We start from the raw sequence: 17,886 nt of genomic DNA, 5'->3' as shown, positions 1-17,886 counted from the left end.
GGATTGTAAGCTCAAATCCTACATTAGTAGAAATTTGGTCAATATCATCTTTTGTATATTGTGCTTTCTGTTGGATTTTAGTGACTTAAAAAAAACAACACTAAAGGAACATTGGCTTAAAGTCAGAAGACCTGTTTTTGAATCCCAGTCTCTCTATTTATGAGCTGTGTGATCTTTGGTTTCCTCCTCTATAAAACATAGACGATAATTAATGAGATAAAATGGAAGGTATCTGATACTCCAGGATTAGGTTTCTGATTCTGATGCTTAACAAGGATGTGGTAGTATTGTTTATTATTAACTGCAGTAAATTATATGTGATGATCATAGGTTAAATGGAAAATGCATCATTTTATAAAAATTTGTATTAATGCAATAATTACAAAATTATATAAGCAATTAGAAAAAGCCATAAATACATTTATATACCATAGTATTGTATTGTTTTAAAGAAAAGCTTTGCTAAGAATACACCCCTTAGATTTTTGAACAGGAACATCTCATTCTAGTCTATGCTAAAGTGTGACTCTTTTTTCTAAAAACCTGAGGCAAATCTTGCCTATGTTGAGAGGGTAATATCAGGCAAGCAGTAGCTGGCCTACAGAGACTCAACTGGAATTGGAGTAGTCCTGGAATGAAGATGCATTATGTTGAATAATTTTGTAAATTGCAGATAATTTAATGACAGGTTCATATATATATATATGAACCTGTCATATATATATATAATATATATATATTATATATATATATATAAAATGTAGTGTGTATAGGAAGAGGGTGCTAACAAAGAGTTAGACTTTAAAAATAGTAACATTCTACAAATTGAAGTATTTCTCCAGAGAATGTAAAGTCTAGTGTCCTTCCAATCAATGAAATTTAATTACTTCTTCACCAACTGTAATTAAATTTATATGTCTAATTTGGCTTGAATGTTGTGAGGGCTAGATGTATTCAGTATTGAATACATTGAGTACCTTAAGAAGCCAGTTATGACAATTAGGATCCCAATAAAGTAGTTTTCTTGCTATCTTAGAATATAAATATTTCATCTCTATTCACAAGGCTCTGAGAAGCTTTTGCAATAGACAAAAAAATCTAAGACGCTTATGGCGAAAGTGAAGAGTTTTCAATTTCATGTTTCAGTAATAAAAACACTAATTTTTGTGAATCATTTGAACTGTTCGATCACAAATAGTGACAGGCACTTAATAACCATCTCTAAAAGTCCAAATTTTATTTTAGTTAAAATATGGACTATATCAGCACTGAGAGTGTTTCATGCAATGCTGCATTTATATGATTAACAATGTGCATTATATCTCTTCTGCACAGCTCAATCTTCATAGAATTATTTTATACTAATGAATACTAAATGAAATATTGTTCTCAAATACAAAGAATGTTCATATAGTAGCTTTGTGACTTTTTCACATGATTTAAGAACCCATGGTAATTTTGCATTACTGAATTTTTTATAATTTCCAAATAGTATGTATAATATTAGATTAGAGCATCTGTATTTAAAAATAAATACTAAATGAAATGTGTATATACACTTGTTTATTTGTTTTACAAAAAAAAAAATAAAAGCCACAAAAATTTCTCCTTCTTGGCAAAAATACCCATTTCAGAGAATTCTATGCTGTACAGTAGCATTTAAAGTTTAAAATATAAAGAAAGAACTTTTTCTTAATGCCTTAATTATAATGATGTCACCAATAAGTTTTATCTTTGTAAACTTCTTAAGGAGTTACATACATCATAATTATCTTTGAATTATATTTCCCCTGGGAAATACAACAAAATAACCCCAACCTCAAAATTACAATTACTTGATTTTAAACAAAATACTAAGAAAATGATGGTATTGCAAAATGTTAAAAAAATAAAAGTCTAGGTGGCATATGAAAAATGTAGGTGTATTTTTAAAATAGCAACAACATAGTTTAATAGTAATATAAGAGGGTGCAGTAGGTGGCTTCATTACAACACTTGCTCAGCAGCCAACTGTATCTGTGACTTCAGTGGTGTGGCTTCTAAAAAGGTCAGACAAGAAGCATCAATCCTAGGACCACACAAGTAGACAAAGCTTCTCATATACATCGTCACGTATTTCAGCCAGAAAAGTAGATATGTACTACCTCAACAATTTTTCATTTTGAAGAAAGCATTAAGGTCACAGTTAATTTAAATATATATATATTTGATATATACTGTTATATATAAAACTATTACATACATATGTACAGTAATATATACTAAATATATATTAAATTCACATTTAATATACATTAAGTATATATATAATTTCCCCACTAGTTTGTTTGTTGGGAATATTCATAGTTACCACAAGTAGCAAGTTTGGATTTTCTTTTGCTTTACCCTAGACAAACTGGAATTTACTTATATTTCATCATTGGGTACAAAGCACTATTTAAAAGACATAAGAAGTCCCCGTATATCCAAAAAAGAGAATCCTCTTTTGGTTTCCAAACTCAAAACAAGAAAATGTTAGGTAAAAGAAACTTGCTATTAGAACCTCATAAAATCATCTTTAGATTAAGTATTTCAGGAACAATATTATAAAATCAAATTTTTTGTCATGTAGATGTCTTATAAATTTCTGGGGTTGTGTATGTCATATACATACATTAAACAGCCATCTGAAAAGCAGCACTCTTCATTTTGTTATTTGTAATCCTCAGTAATACATGTAACTATACATTACAGAGATGAAATCTCTCAAAGTAACAAATCTTACAATCTTATGTCATATCAGCATATTCTGTGTGAGCAATGTAACTCCACCTTATCTTGGTATAAAGGAAACCATTAAGTCAAATTTAATCTTTTTACTGTTCTAAAGAAGCATCTACAGGTCAATAAAATGTCTTGACAAAATATGCCTGACATCTTAGGGGACAGTTTTGAGGTATTCCCAAATTGATGTCAGTGTCCCAGGACATTGTGTTTCAGCAAATGTTATCCTTAATGCCTGCCATATCTAAGTACAAATCAGCAACTAAAAATATTTACATCTTGGCTCAGAACATGGAACACACATTCCCCATTCATTATCCAAATGATTGAGTGATCCAAAAATATTTCCATTCAAGTAACATTAGCAATCATGCAGGATCATTTTTTAAGCAATTATACTTTAAAAAATGTTTAAACAAAAAAAAATAAAAATAATAAACCTAGATACTTCATTTTCTCTAGATTAACATCATGGAAGTTCTTGTAACCCTTGATTTTGAAAAACTTCTCAATACTTAAATATGGACCTGAGACCATTATAATGGTCCTTATCAATATCATTAGTTTCTTTGCTGATAGCAAATGTGTACATTCCCGGAGGGTTAGTACAGCATATTGTTTAAGGGTATGCACCCCAGAACTAGACCTAGGTTTGAGTCCAGCCCTACCACTTACTAACAGTGTTACTTGGGCTAAATTACTTCACCTCTCTGGGCCACAGTTTCATCATAATGTTGTGAGTATCAAATAAGCTACCACATATAAAGCATTTAGAAAAATTTCTGGCATGTAGCATACATTCAGTAAATGTTAGATCTTATGTGACTTGATTTTGTATTCATTCAAAACTTATATTAAAGAGATGTTCCACCTCAAAGACTTTTAGTTGGCTGTTAATTCCTATACTTAAGTTATTTATATACTTCTGTTTATGCATAAATGTGTATAATCTATATGATATACATATATATATGTATAAACCATATAGTGAATATGATATAGGTATAGAGTATATATGTGCACACATATGCAAAAGAGAATAAGAATCAAAAAATTTGAGGCAAAATACACAATAAAATAAATTGAAAAAAATCTTATCCTTAGGTCCAACCTTTCATGTTGATAAGACGTTTACCTTTTCAAAGATCTCCACTTTTACGTAGTTGATACTTGGAGCTTGAGCGGTCTGTTTCTTGAGCTTGAGTTATTTGTTCTGCTGTTTGTGATTGTTAAGTGTTTCCTTCAATATGTATTCTTCAACATACATTTTGAAATAATCTTGTTAGGAAGCACAGTCTTCCTTAAAACTTGATACAGGATCAGTTCATGTAGTTGGGTGGTTTCTTAACTTCTAGACCAACATTTTGTAATGTAAGTTTTATGAGGTGGTCCATAATTTGAGGCTTCTTTTCTTAAGCATAAGTCATCTTCCCAAGGTAGTTAGCTGGCACATATCCTTTCTGCCCCTGAGCTTCAGCTAACCACCACTCTTTATTGCCACTTAGGTCACAAAATCTAAGGATATGTACTCTTTGATATTCCTGAAGACTGAGTTCATGGTCACTTCGTGCTTGAAAGGCATGAACTGCATAGAAAATCTAGACCAAAAAAAAAAAATGACATTATTGGAAGCAGGACCTAAATATTTAGACAAACAAAATAAAGATATCTAAGCTTTTAGAAAGAAAGCTAAGTTTTTATTTTTTCAGTCACCTTCCCCAGTTCCTTCTGTTAGATTTATTTTGTTTGCTAAAACATGACCCAGATGAGAATACAGTTCAATAGGCATTCTTACTGTTCTGTGGGAAGGAGTCTAAACTGCCCATGCTTGAAGGCAATCTGACAGTTTCTATTAAAAGATTGATTGGGAGCATCTGGGTGGCTCAGTGGCTTGGGTCATGATCCCAGGGTCCTAGAATCGAGCCCCACACGGGCTCTCTGCACAGGAGGGAGCCTGCTTCCTCCTCTCTCTCTCTGCCTGCCTCTCTGCCTCCTTGTGATCTCTATCTGTCAAATAAATAAATAAAATCTTTAAAAAAAAAAGATTGATTGATTGATTTTTATGTAGGCTCTACACCCAATGTGGGGCTTCAACTCATGACCCTGAGAGCAAGAGTTGCATGCTCTACTGACTTACCTAGCCAGGTGCCCCTAAAAGACATTAAAATGTCAGTTTTTTTGGTTTTTTCTTTTTTTTTTTTTTTCAGTAATAGCTCTTGAAGAATCTCTCCTACAGGGGCTTAGTGGGTGGCTCAATCAGTTAGGTGTCTGCCTTCGGCTTAGATCCTAATCCCAGGACCGTGGGATGGAGCCCCAAGTCAGGCTCCCTGCTCAGTGGGGAGCCTACTCCTCCCTCTCCCCCTTGCTTGTACTCTCTCTCACTCTCTCTCTGTCATATAAATAAAATCCTTTAAAAAAATCTCTCTTACAGAAATAGAAACGTTGGCAGAGATTTTTATATAATAAAATTATTGCAATATCCATTCACAAGGTGAAAAGTGAGAGGGAAATAGGAGTAACACTAAGTGTTCAGTAAGAGAATAGTTAAATCTATTCTAGACCTTTACACTAAGGAAATTCTTAGTCATTAAAAATGCTATTGTCTGAAACTAATAGCATGGGCAAATGTTTATGATGAAATGCTAAGCCAAAAAAAAGAAAGAAAAGGTTCTCAAATCAGATATACAGTGTAAGTCTGATAGTGTTAATTTCTTTGGTAGAATTAGAGATGATTTTCATTTTTACTTATTTTTTTAACCTATTTTATAATGACAGTGCATTAAATTTATAATCTTTAAATTATTTAAGAGGCCTGGAAGAAATTAATAAAACATGCTTCAGTCAAAAGAATTTTTCTTCAATCTCAAAAGAATACTTCAGAATTATTAGATGCATAAGAAACCCCTAAGTGTTTATAGTCCCTCTTCCACTAAAATTGTAAGACTGATAACAGAACTGTTTAGTTAGATCATAAAATTAAGCAACTAACAATATTTTATTCATTTATTCATTTAATCAAAATTTATTAAATACCTGTCAAGTGCCAGATATTATCAAAGAACTTACAGCCCAGCCAGGGAGAAAATGTGCTCCCAAAAATGTACACACACACACACACACACACCCCAAAAAACACACCACTCACATAAGTGATCTATGTGAGCTGGTTTTTGAAAGAGGTAACCTTGTTTAGATGACAAAATTGATAAACAAGGTGGATATGTCATATTCTAAGACGCATAGAATGAAATAATATATGAGAAAGGCAAGCAGATTAATTTTCTCAAAATTGAGGGTCAATGTTAAAAGGAAATGGTAACAAATAGGATGACTTATTGAGCAGGAAAAGAGACTGGGGAATGTGGGGGGAGCACCATATACTTAGCTTAAGTTCTGTAGATGTTGAACTGTTATTTAAATTTAGGTAAAATTTTGATATCATTGATTTTATATAACCTCAACAACTCTAGCATGAGCTCCACCTCAAAGACAGGAGCATTTATGGGGTGCCTGGTTGACTTAGTCAGTAGAACATGTGACTCTTGATCTTAAGGTCATGAGTTCAAGCCCCAGGTCAGGTGTCAAGCTTATCTTAAAAAAAAAAAAAAAAAGAGGAACATTTAAACTTTTCTCCACTGACCACATGATGGTACACAGTAGAAATTCAGATATATGTTGATTCAACTTAAAAGTTGGGCCATGGGGCACCTGGGTGGCACAGTGGGTTAAAGCCTCTGCCTTCGGCTCAGGTCATGGTCTCAGGGTCCTGGGATCCAGCCCTATATCGGGCCCTCTGCTCAGTGGGGAACCTGCTTCCTCCTCTCTCTCTCTCCCTGCCTCTCTCAAACTTGTGATCTGTCTGTCAAATAAATAAATAAAAATCTTTAAAAAAAAAAAAGAAAGAAAAAAAAAAAAGGCCAAAAGTCTCGGCTATTATACAAGAACATAAAAGAGATAATGTTGCATCATACAAGATACACACAAGACAGATTGTTGGGCATGGATTATTTTGTAATATAAAAATTAAAAAAGAGAGGCTCCTGGGTGGCTCAGTTGGTTATGCATCTGCCTTTGGTTCAGGTCATGATCTCAGGAACCTGGGATCAAATCTTGCATTGACCTCCCTGCTTAGCAGGGAGTCTGCTTAAGGATTTTCTCTCTCCCCCTCTGCCCCTCTCCCCTACTCATGTTCACTCTCTCTCAAATAAACAAATAAAATATTTAAAAAAAATTTTAAATAAAAAGCAAGAAAACAGGAAGATGTTATAAATTCTTAAGTGGGGGTGGCGGCAATAATAACCATCTTTTCTATGTTCATGACAGTTTACATGTCCAATGTGTTTTATCCTCAACAACCCTGTGAGTTGTGACTTAGAAAAGTAATATGCATTAGTCATAAACTTTGTGCTGCTATGACTGTATCTTCTAACTCCAAATTCTGTGCTTGGTTCATTTCTCATACTACTTTAGGAAGCAAACTCTTGTTCAAGAAAGGATGTGCAGAGTATACTCTTGTGGAAAGGGACTGAGGTCTCTGATATGTTGCTGCTGATCTTTTTGTTGTTGATTAGAAAATGAAGACATAGATTAGAGTCACAAGAGCAGAATGGAGCATCCGGCGGGCAAAAGCTTTCAGGAATACAATGCGCCATAATATAGTTTCTGATTATCTGTAAGAGCCCATGTTAGCAATTGCTAGCCAACTTTTGTAATTATAATACACAGCATCTAGGCATTGCCAACATACCTATAGATGGTTTAGCAGGTTGAATTACCTACTAATATAAGATTTCTAAATATTTGTGGTGGTCTTTCACTTTGGCAATGTTCTCTCAAAGGGAATATAAAATCTTCCACTTAAATCTATTTCGTATGAGGAGTGTCTGGGTGGCTCAGTTAGTTAAGCATCTGACTCTGACTGAGGCACAGGTCATGATCTCAGCATCATGGGCTTGAGCTCCGTGGCTGGCTCCATGAGGTTCTCTCTCTCCATCTCCCACTTGCCCTCCCCCCACTCATGCTTGCTCTCTCACTCTCCCCCCACCATCAAATAAATAAATACGTCTTTTAAAAAAATCTATTTTGGGGTGCCTGGGTGGCTCAGTTGGTTGAGCAAATTCCTTTAACTCAGGTCATGATCCCGGACTTCCAGGATCGAGTCCTGCATCAGGCTCCCAGCTTCTTGGGGAGTCTGCTTCTCCCTCTGACCTTCTCCTCTCTCATGCTCTCTCTCACTCATTCTCTCTCAAATAAATAAATAAAATCTTAAAAAAAATAATGTATGTAGTATGAAAAATAAAATAAAAAATCTAATATGTAGTATGAAACTATAGCAGAACGCATATTTTAAACAAATACTCATCAAAGTGTAATTTTAAAGTACAAAATCATATATTTTAAATACTGTAAGTGATCATGGCCCAAAATAAATTTAGGATGAGCATATTTCAGTTTTATATGTTTATGCCTCCTATTTAACATAAGATAGATAGTCAAAATGGAACTAAGTCCACTTTAAACAGACAGCAGTTGATAACATTGGACCGTAAGTTAGAAGTTTTCAGCCTATTACACATAAAAGCTGAAGAATTTCTCATTTTTTGGAATACTTTAATTGTTCTAAGCTGTATCTTTCTAACCTTTAATATTAATGTTTTGCTCCAGATACATTAATTGTTATTAACTTAAGCCCTTTTCCTTCAGCGATTATTAAAATATATTTTATTGGTTGCTTCTTTGCACTTTGGCTCATTTTATTATAAGAGTCTATGAATACAACCTGGTTCTCTATGACATTACCTTTTTTTAAATAACACTCTATTGTATTATTGACTCCTACTAAATTTATTACCCACTGTTTATTTTTTTTTAAAGATTTTATTTATTTATTTGACAGATCATAAGTAGTCAGAGAGGCAGGCAGAGAGAGAGAGAGAAGGAAGCAGGCTCTCTGCAGAGCAGAGCCTGATGTGGGACTCGATCCCAGGACCCTGAGATCATGACCCGAGCCGAAGGCAGAGGCTTTAACCCACTGAGCCACCCAGGTGCCCCTTATCCACTGTTTATGACCACCAGATCCCTCCCTGCAGCAGCATTGCCAGTTCAGTATTTCCTTGTTCTATATTTGTGCACTTAGTTACTCCTCCCTTTGGGAGCCATTTTAGCTATTTTTACTGAATCTCATTTTACCGATTTCATCTCAGTTCTTCAATCAACAACAAAAATACTACTATATTTTAATCTTCCAAAACTAAAAATTTGGCTACAAAACCTGTATTTACCATATTACATTATATGTAGTTCAGAAAGCCAAGATAGTTATATTGCATGAAAAATGTTCTTTCTTCTCTTCATCCCTCCAGAAGCAAGCTTTCACACTCTTCAGTGATCAGTTATGTATTGTTATTATGCACGTAATTTTTAATAAAGAAATGATTTTAAATAAAGGTAATAAGAAATCACCCAACTGCTATTAATACCTATATTTCTTCCCTTCTTTCCCTTGTCCTTCTCTTCTTCCTTTTTTTCCTTCTAACTACACCTGAAGTGACAATAAACATGAAATTATAGTATACATAATTTTCGCAGCCTGCTTTTTACTTTAAAATATATTTGACAATCTTTTCAAGTCAATAAGCAGCTCTCTAAAGCATCATTTTAATGACTACTTAAATATATTACATTACATCCTGCTGGCTTTTGAAGCCCTTTCTAAACAATGACATATTAAACATGTAGCATTATCATCAAAAGTAGCTGAAACATGTAAAGGTGAAGGACCAGACAGTGAATTTAGGATTAGTGCCAAAACAACCTTTCAGAAGTTCAAAATTCAAAAATTATGGGGCGTCTCCGTGGCTCAGTGGGTTAAAGCCTCTGGCTTTGGCTCAGGTCATGATCCCAGGATCCTGGGATGGAGCCCCACATTGGGCTCTCTGCTCAGCAAAGAGCCTGCTTTCCCCCCACCCCCACCCCCCCCCCGCCTGCCTCTCTGCCTTCTTGTGATCTCTGTCCGTCAAATAAATAAATAAAATCTTAAAAAAAATAAATGAATAAAATTCAAAAATTATGTCCTCAGTACTATTAATGTGGGGGAATAAAAAAAGGAAACAGCACTGATTCTCAGACATTGAACTTCCCTCTAACACTGGGTTGACCCATTGTTAAACCTGAGAAGTATAGAACACCTCATCCCATTAGTCCTATACCTTGCTTACCAGGCAAGGCATCTTAGATACTGTGATAGGCAGAGCCCGAAGATGGGCATTGCCTGTCGAACATGTCCTACATAGTAAGGTCCCTAATACACTGACCTTGAATCAGACAAAGATGGTGCTGAATGTGCCTGACTTAAGCAGGTGAGCCCTTTGAGAGAGGGTTCAGGCCATTTCTGAAGGGAGAAATTTAAAACCAAAGAGATGCTCATGTGTTGGCCTCGAAGAAACAGATAGCCATGTTGTGACTGCCTACAGACCTAGACACATGACAGGGGTCAGAGCGCAGCCTGCGGTTAGTGAAAGTGGTCTCTGGCTCATTGCCAGGAAGAAAACAGAGGCCTCAGTCCTACCAGAACAAGGAACTGTGTTTTACCAACAATCACAGGCTTGGAAGAGAACTCAAGAGCTTCAGGGAGGAACACAGGCCAGTAAGCATCTGGACTGTAGCAATGTGACACGCCAAGCCAAGCACCCAGCTAAGCTGTGCCTGGACTTCTGACCCCAGAAATGGAGAGATAGTAGTACATTTATGTTCTTTTCAGCCACATAGTTTGTGAGGATTTTTTACGCGGCAGTGAAAACTAATACAAATCAGGTCATTACTCTTTGGCGGACAAAAGGGGAGAATACATTAGAAAGGAAGGCATATTGGTTTTTTTTTGTTGTTGTTGTTATATTTTTTGATAGATCATAAAGTAGTGAGTAAAGAAATTAAAGATTAAGTCCTTTAATATATATCAGTACCACCAGGTTGCAAATATCCATTACCTCCTCCCCATTATTCTCCAAGGGCTCTGGGTCATCATTTAGGGAGATTCTAAAACATTCAGAGAAAGTCCATGCTTTCTGCGTGGGATGTGAATGGAGGAATCTGAATGGATTGGTTCTTAGGCACCAAAGAGTAGAGCGACTATACTTCCCAATTATACCTGTCACAGTTATCCAGTAAACACTCCCTTTCATTAACAAAAGTGCCCCATTATAGATAATATGTTACATTTTCACCTGACCCATAAGATACCTGATCCACTGGAACCATTGTAGAAAATGCGGGAGGCTCTTAATCCAACAATTTTTTTTCCTTGAGTGGGTGGGAGAATGGATAAGCAAGTTAAGTCTCTAGAGCAGTGGTTTCTAATCTATTTAAATAGAATTTCCCTTTGAAAATCTTTGGAAAGCTATGTACTTCTTTTACCATAGTTATGCACATAATCACATAATGCACAAAATGTCCGACATATTTGAAGGGATTTATAAATCCTTCCAAAGTCCATTCATAGATCCCTTCTATTCTTGGAGTTCACATTAAAAACTCAACTTGAGTATAAAAATCACTGAACCGCTAGTCTGAAGTCAGTCTGAACTTGCCTATTTATTTCTGATTTTTAGGACCCCAGTGATGCCTCCTGAATATCAGGTATAGGCCAAAGCTCGCCATCTACCTCTCCTTCTTGTCAGGGTCCACTAAAACCATCTGTAAAAATAAATTCCAGCCTACAACACCATTGGCAATATGCTACTTCAGTTCTGGAAGAAAGAAGAAAAAATATTATTGCCACAGTAGGAAAGGGTAGGGAAGAAATGGTGACTCAAAGTGTTATCCGCTTAAACCAATACAGGTCTGAGTTGATGTTCCTGATGACAAAAATAAAATAAAGAACAAAAGTTTAAATAGCCACACAGAAAATTGCTTTGTAGTGTGCCTCAAATATGCATATTACAATATACACTGTATTCTCACTATTCACAAAAAAGATACAATTTATTCCCACTTTTCAATCACCTTATAGAGACTTCTATAAGCGTTCATTGCTCAGTTAGATTGTCACACCATAAGAAAATGGTTAACCATTTTCTTCTCCACACCTTGTAGGAGTCAACAGAATGAAACATCAGCCTTCTGGTAAAAATTAGGAAGATCACACAAGGTTTTCCTCCTATTTCCAAGGGTTGAACAGTAGTTGCATAATTGGAAAAGCCTGAAAACCACTAGCCCAGGTACCTCTGTTGACTGGAATTAAAACATTAAGGGAAATATTCCTATGTGGTCTTCTGTCTCGTACTGGGGTTTCTAACAGGTGCATTGTCTTCAACTCAATAAATTTACTAGGACAGACTTTGTTCATACACAGGAGAAGCCTGCACTATACTCAATTATTTTAACACAGAGGAAAGTATTCAGGGATCCCATGTGGCCATTGATCCATGCTGCATTTTCTAATCCAGTTTTGTTAGGAATAACACTTATATGTCCATTCCTGACACCAAGCTCTATTTTGAATTGGTTCCAAACTCAAAGGAAAAGAACAGATAGTGCTCTATGAAGAGACACTCTCAATATACTTTGTTTTGAGCAAAGGAAAATTATCTCATTTTTTTTCCTTTCTTGGTAAAGGAAACTTCTAACGGACCTAATTTGCTTGAAACATATTGATAGGATTACTCAAAGAGAATTACTACATGGTAGTAGATATTAGGAAAAAGATTACAAATCCCATGCCAAAAGAGCCTTAGTGAGACACTCCAAAAGTCTCTGTATAGCCATTAGTAACTAGAGCTCCACATCAAGCCAGCTTCAGGGTGCCTTGACAAACTTGGCTCCAATTTCCGTCCTTCCAGGTTACTGGGATAAGTCAAAGTCTACTAGGATATTTAATCCTAGCTACAGATTTTACTGATAACATTTCAGTAATCTATTGATATTATAATATTATTTTGTTTTCTAGAAACTTGGAATAAACTAAGTAAGTGAACCAGTTGTAGAAAAAACAGTGCTTTGAAACTTCAAGACGGAAGAGTGATAGAAACATATAGTAATGTCCAGATGAGTTTAGAATCAGTCACAACCGGGAGAAATTATTTACACATTATATCTGGTAAAGACCTTGCATCCAAAGTATACAAAGAACTCTTCACAACTGGATAATAAGAAGGAAAGTGACCCAATTTGTAAAATGGTCAAATATTTGAATAGACATTTCCCCAGAGAAAATGCAGGAATAGCTGATAAGTACATGAAAGATACTCAACAGCATTAGTCAAATGTAAATTAAAACCAAAATGAGCCCACCCATTAGAGTGACTATCCTAATAACAAAAAAGGCAAGAAGGTGAGGATGTGAAGAAACTGCAGCCTACAACCCCATGCTGGCTGGTGGGTATGTAAAACACGCAGCCCCTTTGAAAAACAGTGTGGCAGTTTCTTTAAAAAGTTAAACATAAATACACCTTATCAACAAGCAATTCTACTCCTAGGTAGCTACTCAAAAGAAATGAAATCCTCACAAAGACTTGTATGTGAATGTTTATAGCTGCCTTATTCATAATAGAAATTACCCAAAATGTCTATCAACTGGTGAATAACCATAGAATGCAATACTATCGGGTGATAAGAAGAAACAAAGTATATACATATACCGCAACATGGACGACTCTCAGAAACATTCTGCTAAATGAGAGAAGCCGGCTGTAAGACTCCATGTATATACGATTTCATGAATACAAAATACACCAGAAGTCAAATATATGGAGAAAGAAAGTAAATTCATAATTTCCTGGGGCTGGGGCAGGCAGGTGAAGGGAGTGCTCTAAAATTGGACTGAGGCGATAGTTGCACAGCTCTGTAAATATACTAAGAGTCATTGAATTATACACTTAAAATGGATGAATTTTATGGCATGTAAATAAGTCTTTCATAAAGATTTAAAAAAAATTCATCATGAATCGGACAATAATCCATGCGTCATTATAAAAGAGACTAAATGGATGAACTATTTCTGAGGGCAGTATGGCAGTGTCTGTCAAGACTTTAGATATATATACCCTTTGACCCTCCAACATTATTAGGCATTTGTCCTATGTATATACTCATATAAGTGCACAAAAACAGATGAACAAGGATCTTGCCTGAAATAATTTGAAATCTTAAAAATCCCCCCAAATATTCTGAATGTCTTTTATTAGGGTAATAGTGACATGAACTAAGATCTATCCACAAAATAAATTGTTATTCAGAATTTTTTAAGGACTAAAGTAGATATTTAGGTGCTATTGTGTCTAAGATACATTGTTAAGTAGGGGAAAAAAAAGCAAATTATGTGACATATACATATTTCCAATGGAATAAATATATGTGTTTGTACCTGCACAGATACTGTCTGAAAAGATAAACCCTAATATGTCCGTGAAGGGTAGGGTAGGTGAGAAGGGAATAAAGAACTTCACTTTTAATTTATGTGTCTTTTTTTTTTTTAAGATTTTATTTATTTATTTGACAGAGAGAGATCACAAGTAGGCAGAGAGAGGGAAGCAGGCTCCCCGCTGAGCAGACAGCCCGACTCAGGACTCGATCCCAGGACCCCGAGATCATGACCCGAGCTGAAGGCAGTGGCCTAACCCACTGAGCCACCAAGGTGCCCCTAATTTACATATATCTTTACACCATTTTAACTTCTCACAAATAACATGTATTACTCTTAGAAAAAACGAATTTAAATTAATGAAGAAAAAGCCACTAACAGAAAAAGCAAGTTAAAAAAGAGAAGCATTTAGGTGGTCACCACTTGAAAGATGAACAGTTAAGTACACTAAAGCTTTCTGAGGTAGTAAAAAGGAAGCCTACATTATAGTTAACTTTTTTTGTAAAAGAGTGATCCTCTTAGTCTCTGCTTTGGTGAACACAGGAAAGGTAGCTCTTAAGGATTTTAGTATATAGTATATGGAATTATACGAGCGATCAAAAATGGCTGATTATATAGATAGTTCAATGAAGATACCACTCTTAGAGGAATCATGGACAATTTTCTACCTGCTCCTTATAGTGGCAATCTGTTCAGTATTGAACTGTTTTTCTCGGATGTAGGAGTATAAAAAGACCGTCTTTGCTTCACTCTGAGTACATGACAGCAGGGTAGTAATGGTAACAATTACTATTTACTGAGTGTCTACTGTGGGCTGGCTACTTTACATGTACACATTTTCCCTAATCCTTGTATCAAGCCTGCAACATAGCAGTTATGGTCCTCTTTCCCTCATTTGGTGAGACAGGCTCAGAGAATGCAATTCTTTGCAAGAAGGGGCGCAGAGAAGAAGTGTTCATAGAGTGAGGTCTCCTTGCTGTCAAAGCTGACATTCTTCCATCAAGCCTTACAGTAACATAGAACGCTGTTAGAGAGAACACCTTTCATGATTTGAAGAGCCAAGCAGGGTCACATCAAGGTACACATTCTTACCTGTTCATCTACCTCCTGAGAACCGTCAACATCCGTGCCGTTTGTTTCAAACTTCCCACATGTGCCACTAAGAGATGAGCTGCTATCACTTATGCTACTTTCCGGGGTGCCTGTGACACTGTCAGTAGCTGGCCGTGAGGACACGAAGAGGCTGATGTTATCAAAATCGTCATCACCAAACCTGTTCTCAGTGTCCACCTTCTGTACTTTCGCTGGATTGTAGGGTTTTAGGAAGGAGGAATACACATATCCTTTTATAACTGGATAAGAATAAAAAGAAAGAAGAAACAAGGTCATTTGTATGGACCCTCACCAAACATTCGGGTTTAGACAAGCCCAGAGAGGCCCCTGGGAAAATCTCAACTTGAAAAAAGATGGTAGATCTGCACGTTTTAGGCCAAAAACTTACTTCCTGTATCAACAAGCCACCTGCTTGTACTCCCCAGCGGATCCTTCTGTTCCACCACAGCCACCAACTCCCCTTCCAGAAGATTGATGTCATATTCTTGGGTAGCGTTACACTTGCGTTTCGCTTGGTAGAGTTCTTCTTTACCATATGTGGATAGTAGTTTGGAGCGGTGAATGTCAGTTTGACGGGGCACTTCTGGCTGGGAGAAGGAAGGAGAAATTTGGATTTAGATAGATGTATAATAGAATTCTCACTGAGCTGCAAAGATTCCGTCTTTGGAGATTTTTTTAAATGTGGAAGCCATACATTGATTTGGGATGATTTCATTGTTGAAGCGTTGATGGAGTTATTATTGTGAAGCAACTGTTTGAGTTATGCAGTGAAAAATTCTCTAGTTAGCACAGGAGGGCAGTGTTGCAGAGAAAAAAGAAAATTCAACTGAGTGTAAGAAGGCAGAGGTTCTAATCCCTCTGGATGGAATAATTTTTAATTTTGGCCATCCTGTACACAATCCCTTGTGTATTAAGCACTTGATAGATAATATTTAATTAAGTTGTACATTTGCATGTCTTTTTCTGGGAAAAAATATCGGTAAATTAGTCAGAAGGCAAGAGGTCTAGACCCCTCCCAGGTCTGCCTCCAGTGATTTTGAAAAAGTCACTTCATCTCTGGAACTGAGGATTCCTTATCTAGAAAAAGGAAAGAGTGGAACTAATGCAATTTTGCTCTATAAAATTCCCTTCATTCATTCAACAGATATTTATATCTGTTGTCAGGCACCATTTTAACAGCTTGGAATATATCACGTACAGAATGGATAAAAAAATTATGACCTTACAGAACTCATAATATAAAAGGTAGAAATAAACAAGAAATCCTACGTATAATAGGTTGGTAAATTACAGGTTATTAAAATGAGATAAGTGATTTGGAAAATAATATACCATGATTTGAGCAAGGAAAAGAGACGAGAGTCCTTGTCACAAATACTATCAAACTCACCAGAATTTGCACAGACTTCTTCTTTTCAAAACTAAGTTTCCTCTCAATAAAAGTGGCACTGTTGTCCTTCACAAAATTAAGATTTTGAACCTCTTCTAGTACTTGATTCTGAATTTCAGAGATTCTTGAGTCCAACTGTGGTACCTATAGGGAGAAAGGGTAGGGCATTGTTCTCAAACTATTCAACCATATTAGGTATTAAATTTAGTAGAGTTGTGACAAACAGAGAAAGCATAAGATAGCATCACCCCCCCCAAAAAAAATAGGGCAATGTTAGAACTTTCAGATAAAAGCGGTCTGATTTCCTGTCTCCAGAAACCTCATTAAAATGATAGGATAATTGTTTTTAAAGACTCAAGCCTGGGGGTGCCTGGGTGGCTTCGTCAGTTAAGTGTCTGCCTTCGGCTCAGGTCATGGTCTCTGGATCCTGGGATTGAGCCCCACGTCAGGCTCTCTGCTCAATGGGGGAGTCTGCTTCACCCTCTCCCTCTGCCTGACTTCCATCCCCCACCCCCAGCTTGTGCTCTCTCTCTCTTTCAAATAAATAAATCTTTAAATAAAATAATAAAAGTACACACCTAAATAAAAGAATAGAAGAGAAATAAAAAGCAAAGGAATTTTGGAGGAAGGACTTAGGAATCAATGGCAGTAGGGTCCTCCAAAGTGGTAGGCTGGGATGAGGGAAGGAGAAAGAAACTAAAACAGAAAGCACTGGTGAAGAGGCTGTGGTGGTTTTTAAAAAAAATCAGCAAATTCTTTGACATGTCTCTCATCAAGAGGGGAAGTCCATGTCCTCTCTCCTTAAAAGTGATTGGGTTTTTAGAATTGTCTCCCTGAATAGACTATGGAAATGAACAGAAGTGATGCTATCTGACTTTAAAGATTAGGCTAAAAGAGACCACTCAGTTTCTGTTGGTTTCTCTTGGGACACTCACTTTGACAGACCTGAATGGCCATGGAGGAAGTCCAGTTGCACTGTGCCCACCATAACAAAAAGCCATGTTGAAAGGTCAGGTGGGGAAAGGCCTATGCAGCCCCAGTTGTCCTGGTCCCCAACTATTTGAGTCTTCTATCATCATCCCATCTCCCACCCCAAACATGGGCTTGAGGAAGTCTTTGAGATGACTCTAGCCCCAGCTATTATGAGACTGCAACCTCACAGAGACACTGAGAATGACTGCCCTGAGCCCAGGGAACCTTCAGAGCCACAGCAGTAATAAATAACCATTGGTTGCTACATGTTACCATGTTTGATATAATTTGT

The 17,886-nt window shown here is 36.3% G+C and overlaps 1 protein-coding gene across 2 annotated transcripts in view; it reads right to left on the bottom strand.

Moving 5' to 3' along the window:
• ARHGEF38 (Rho guanine nucleotide exchange factor 38) overlaps positions 1-17,886 on the bottom strand; it is a 170,297-nt gene that overhangs the window by 26,310 nt on the left and 126,101 nt on the right. The window contains exons 11-15 of one of the 2 annotated variants that reach the window (XM_032333061.1): positions 16,623-16,766; positions 15,621-15,819; positions 15,212-15,471; positions 3,899-4,361; positions 778-2,068 (exon numbers count right to left, since the gene is read on the bottom strand). In XM_032333061.1, the coding sequence (XP_032188952.1) occupies positions 4,176-4,361; positions 15,212-15,471; positions 15,621-15,819; positions 16,623-16,766 (789 nt within the window). In that variant the 3' untranslated portion in view covers positions 778-2,068; positions 3,899-4,175. Of the gene's footprint in view, positions 1-777; positions 2,069-3,898; positions 4,362-15,211; positions 15,472-15,620; positions 15,820-16,622; positions 16,767-17,886 lie in introns of those variants that run through there. The other variant, XM_032333060.1, reaches the window with a different exon arrangement.

This window comes from Mustela erminea, chromosome 2 (assembly GCF_009829155.1).
Source record: "Mustela erminea isolate mMusErm1 chromosome 2, mMusErm1.Pri, whole genome shotgun sequence".
NCBI lineage: Eukaryota > Metazoa > Chordata > Mammalia > Carnivora > Mustelidae > Mustela > Mustela erminea.
The sequence above is the reverse complement of the archived record's forward strand: the minus strand, read 5'-3'. Positions and strand labels throughout refer to the sequence as shown.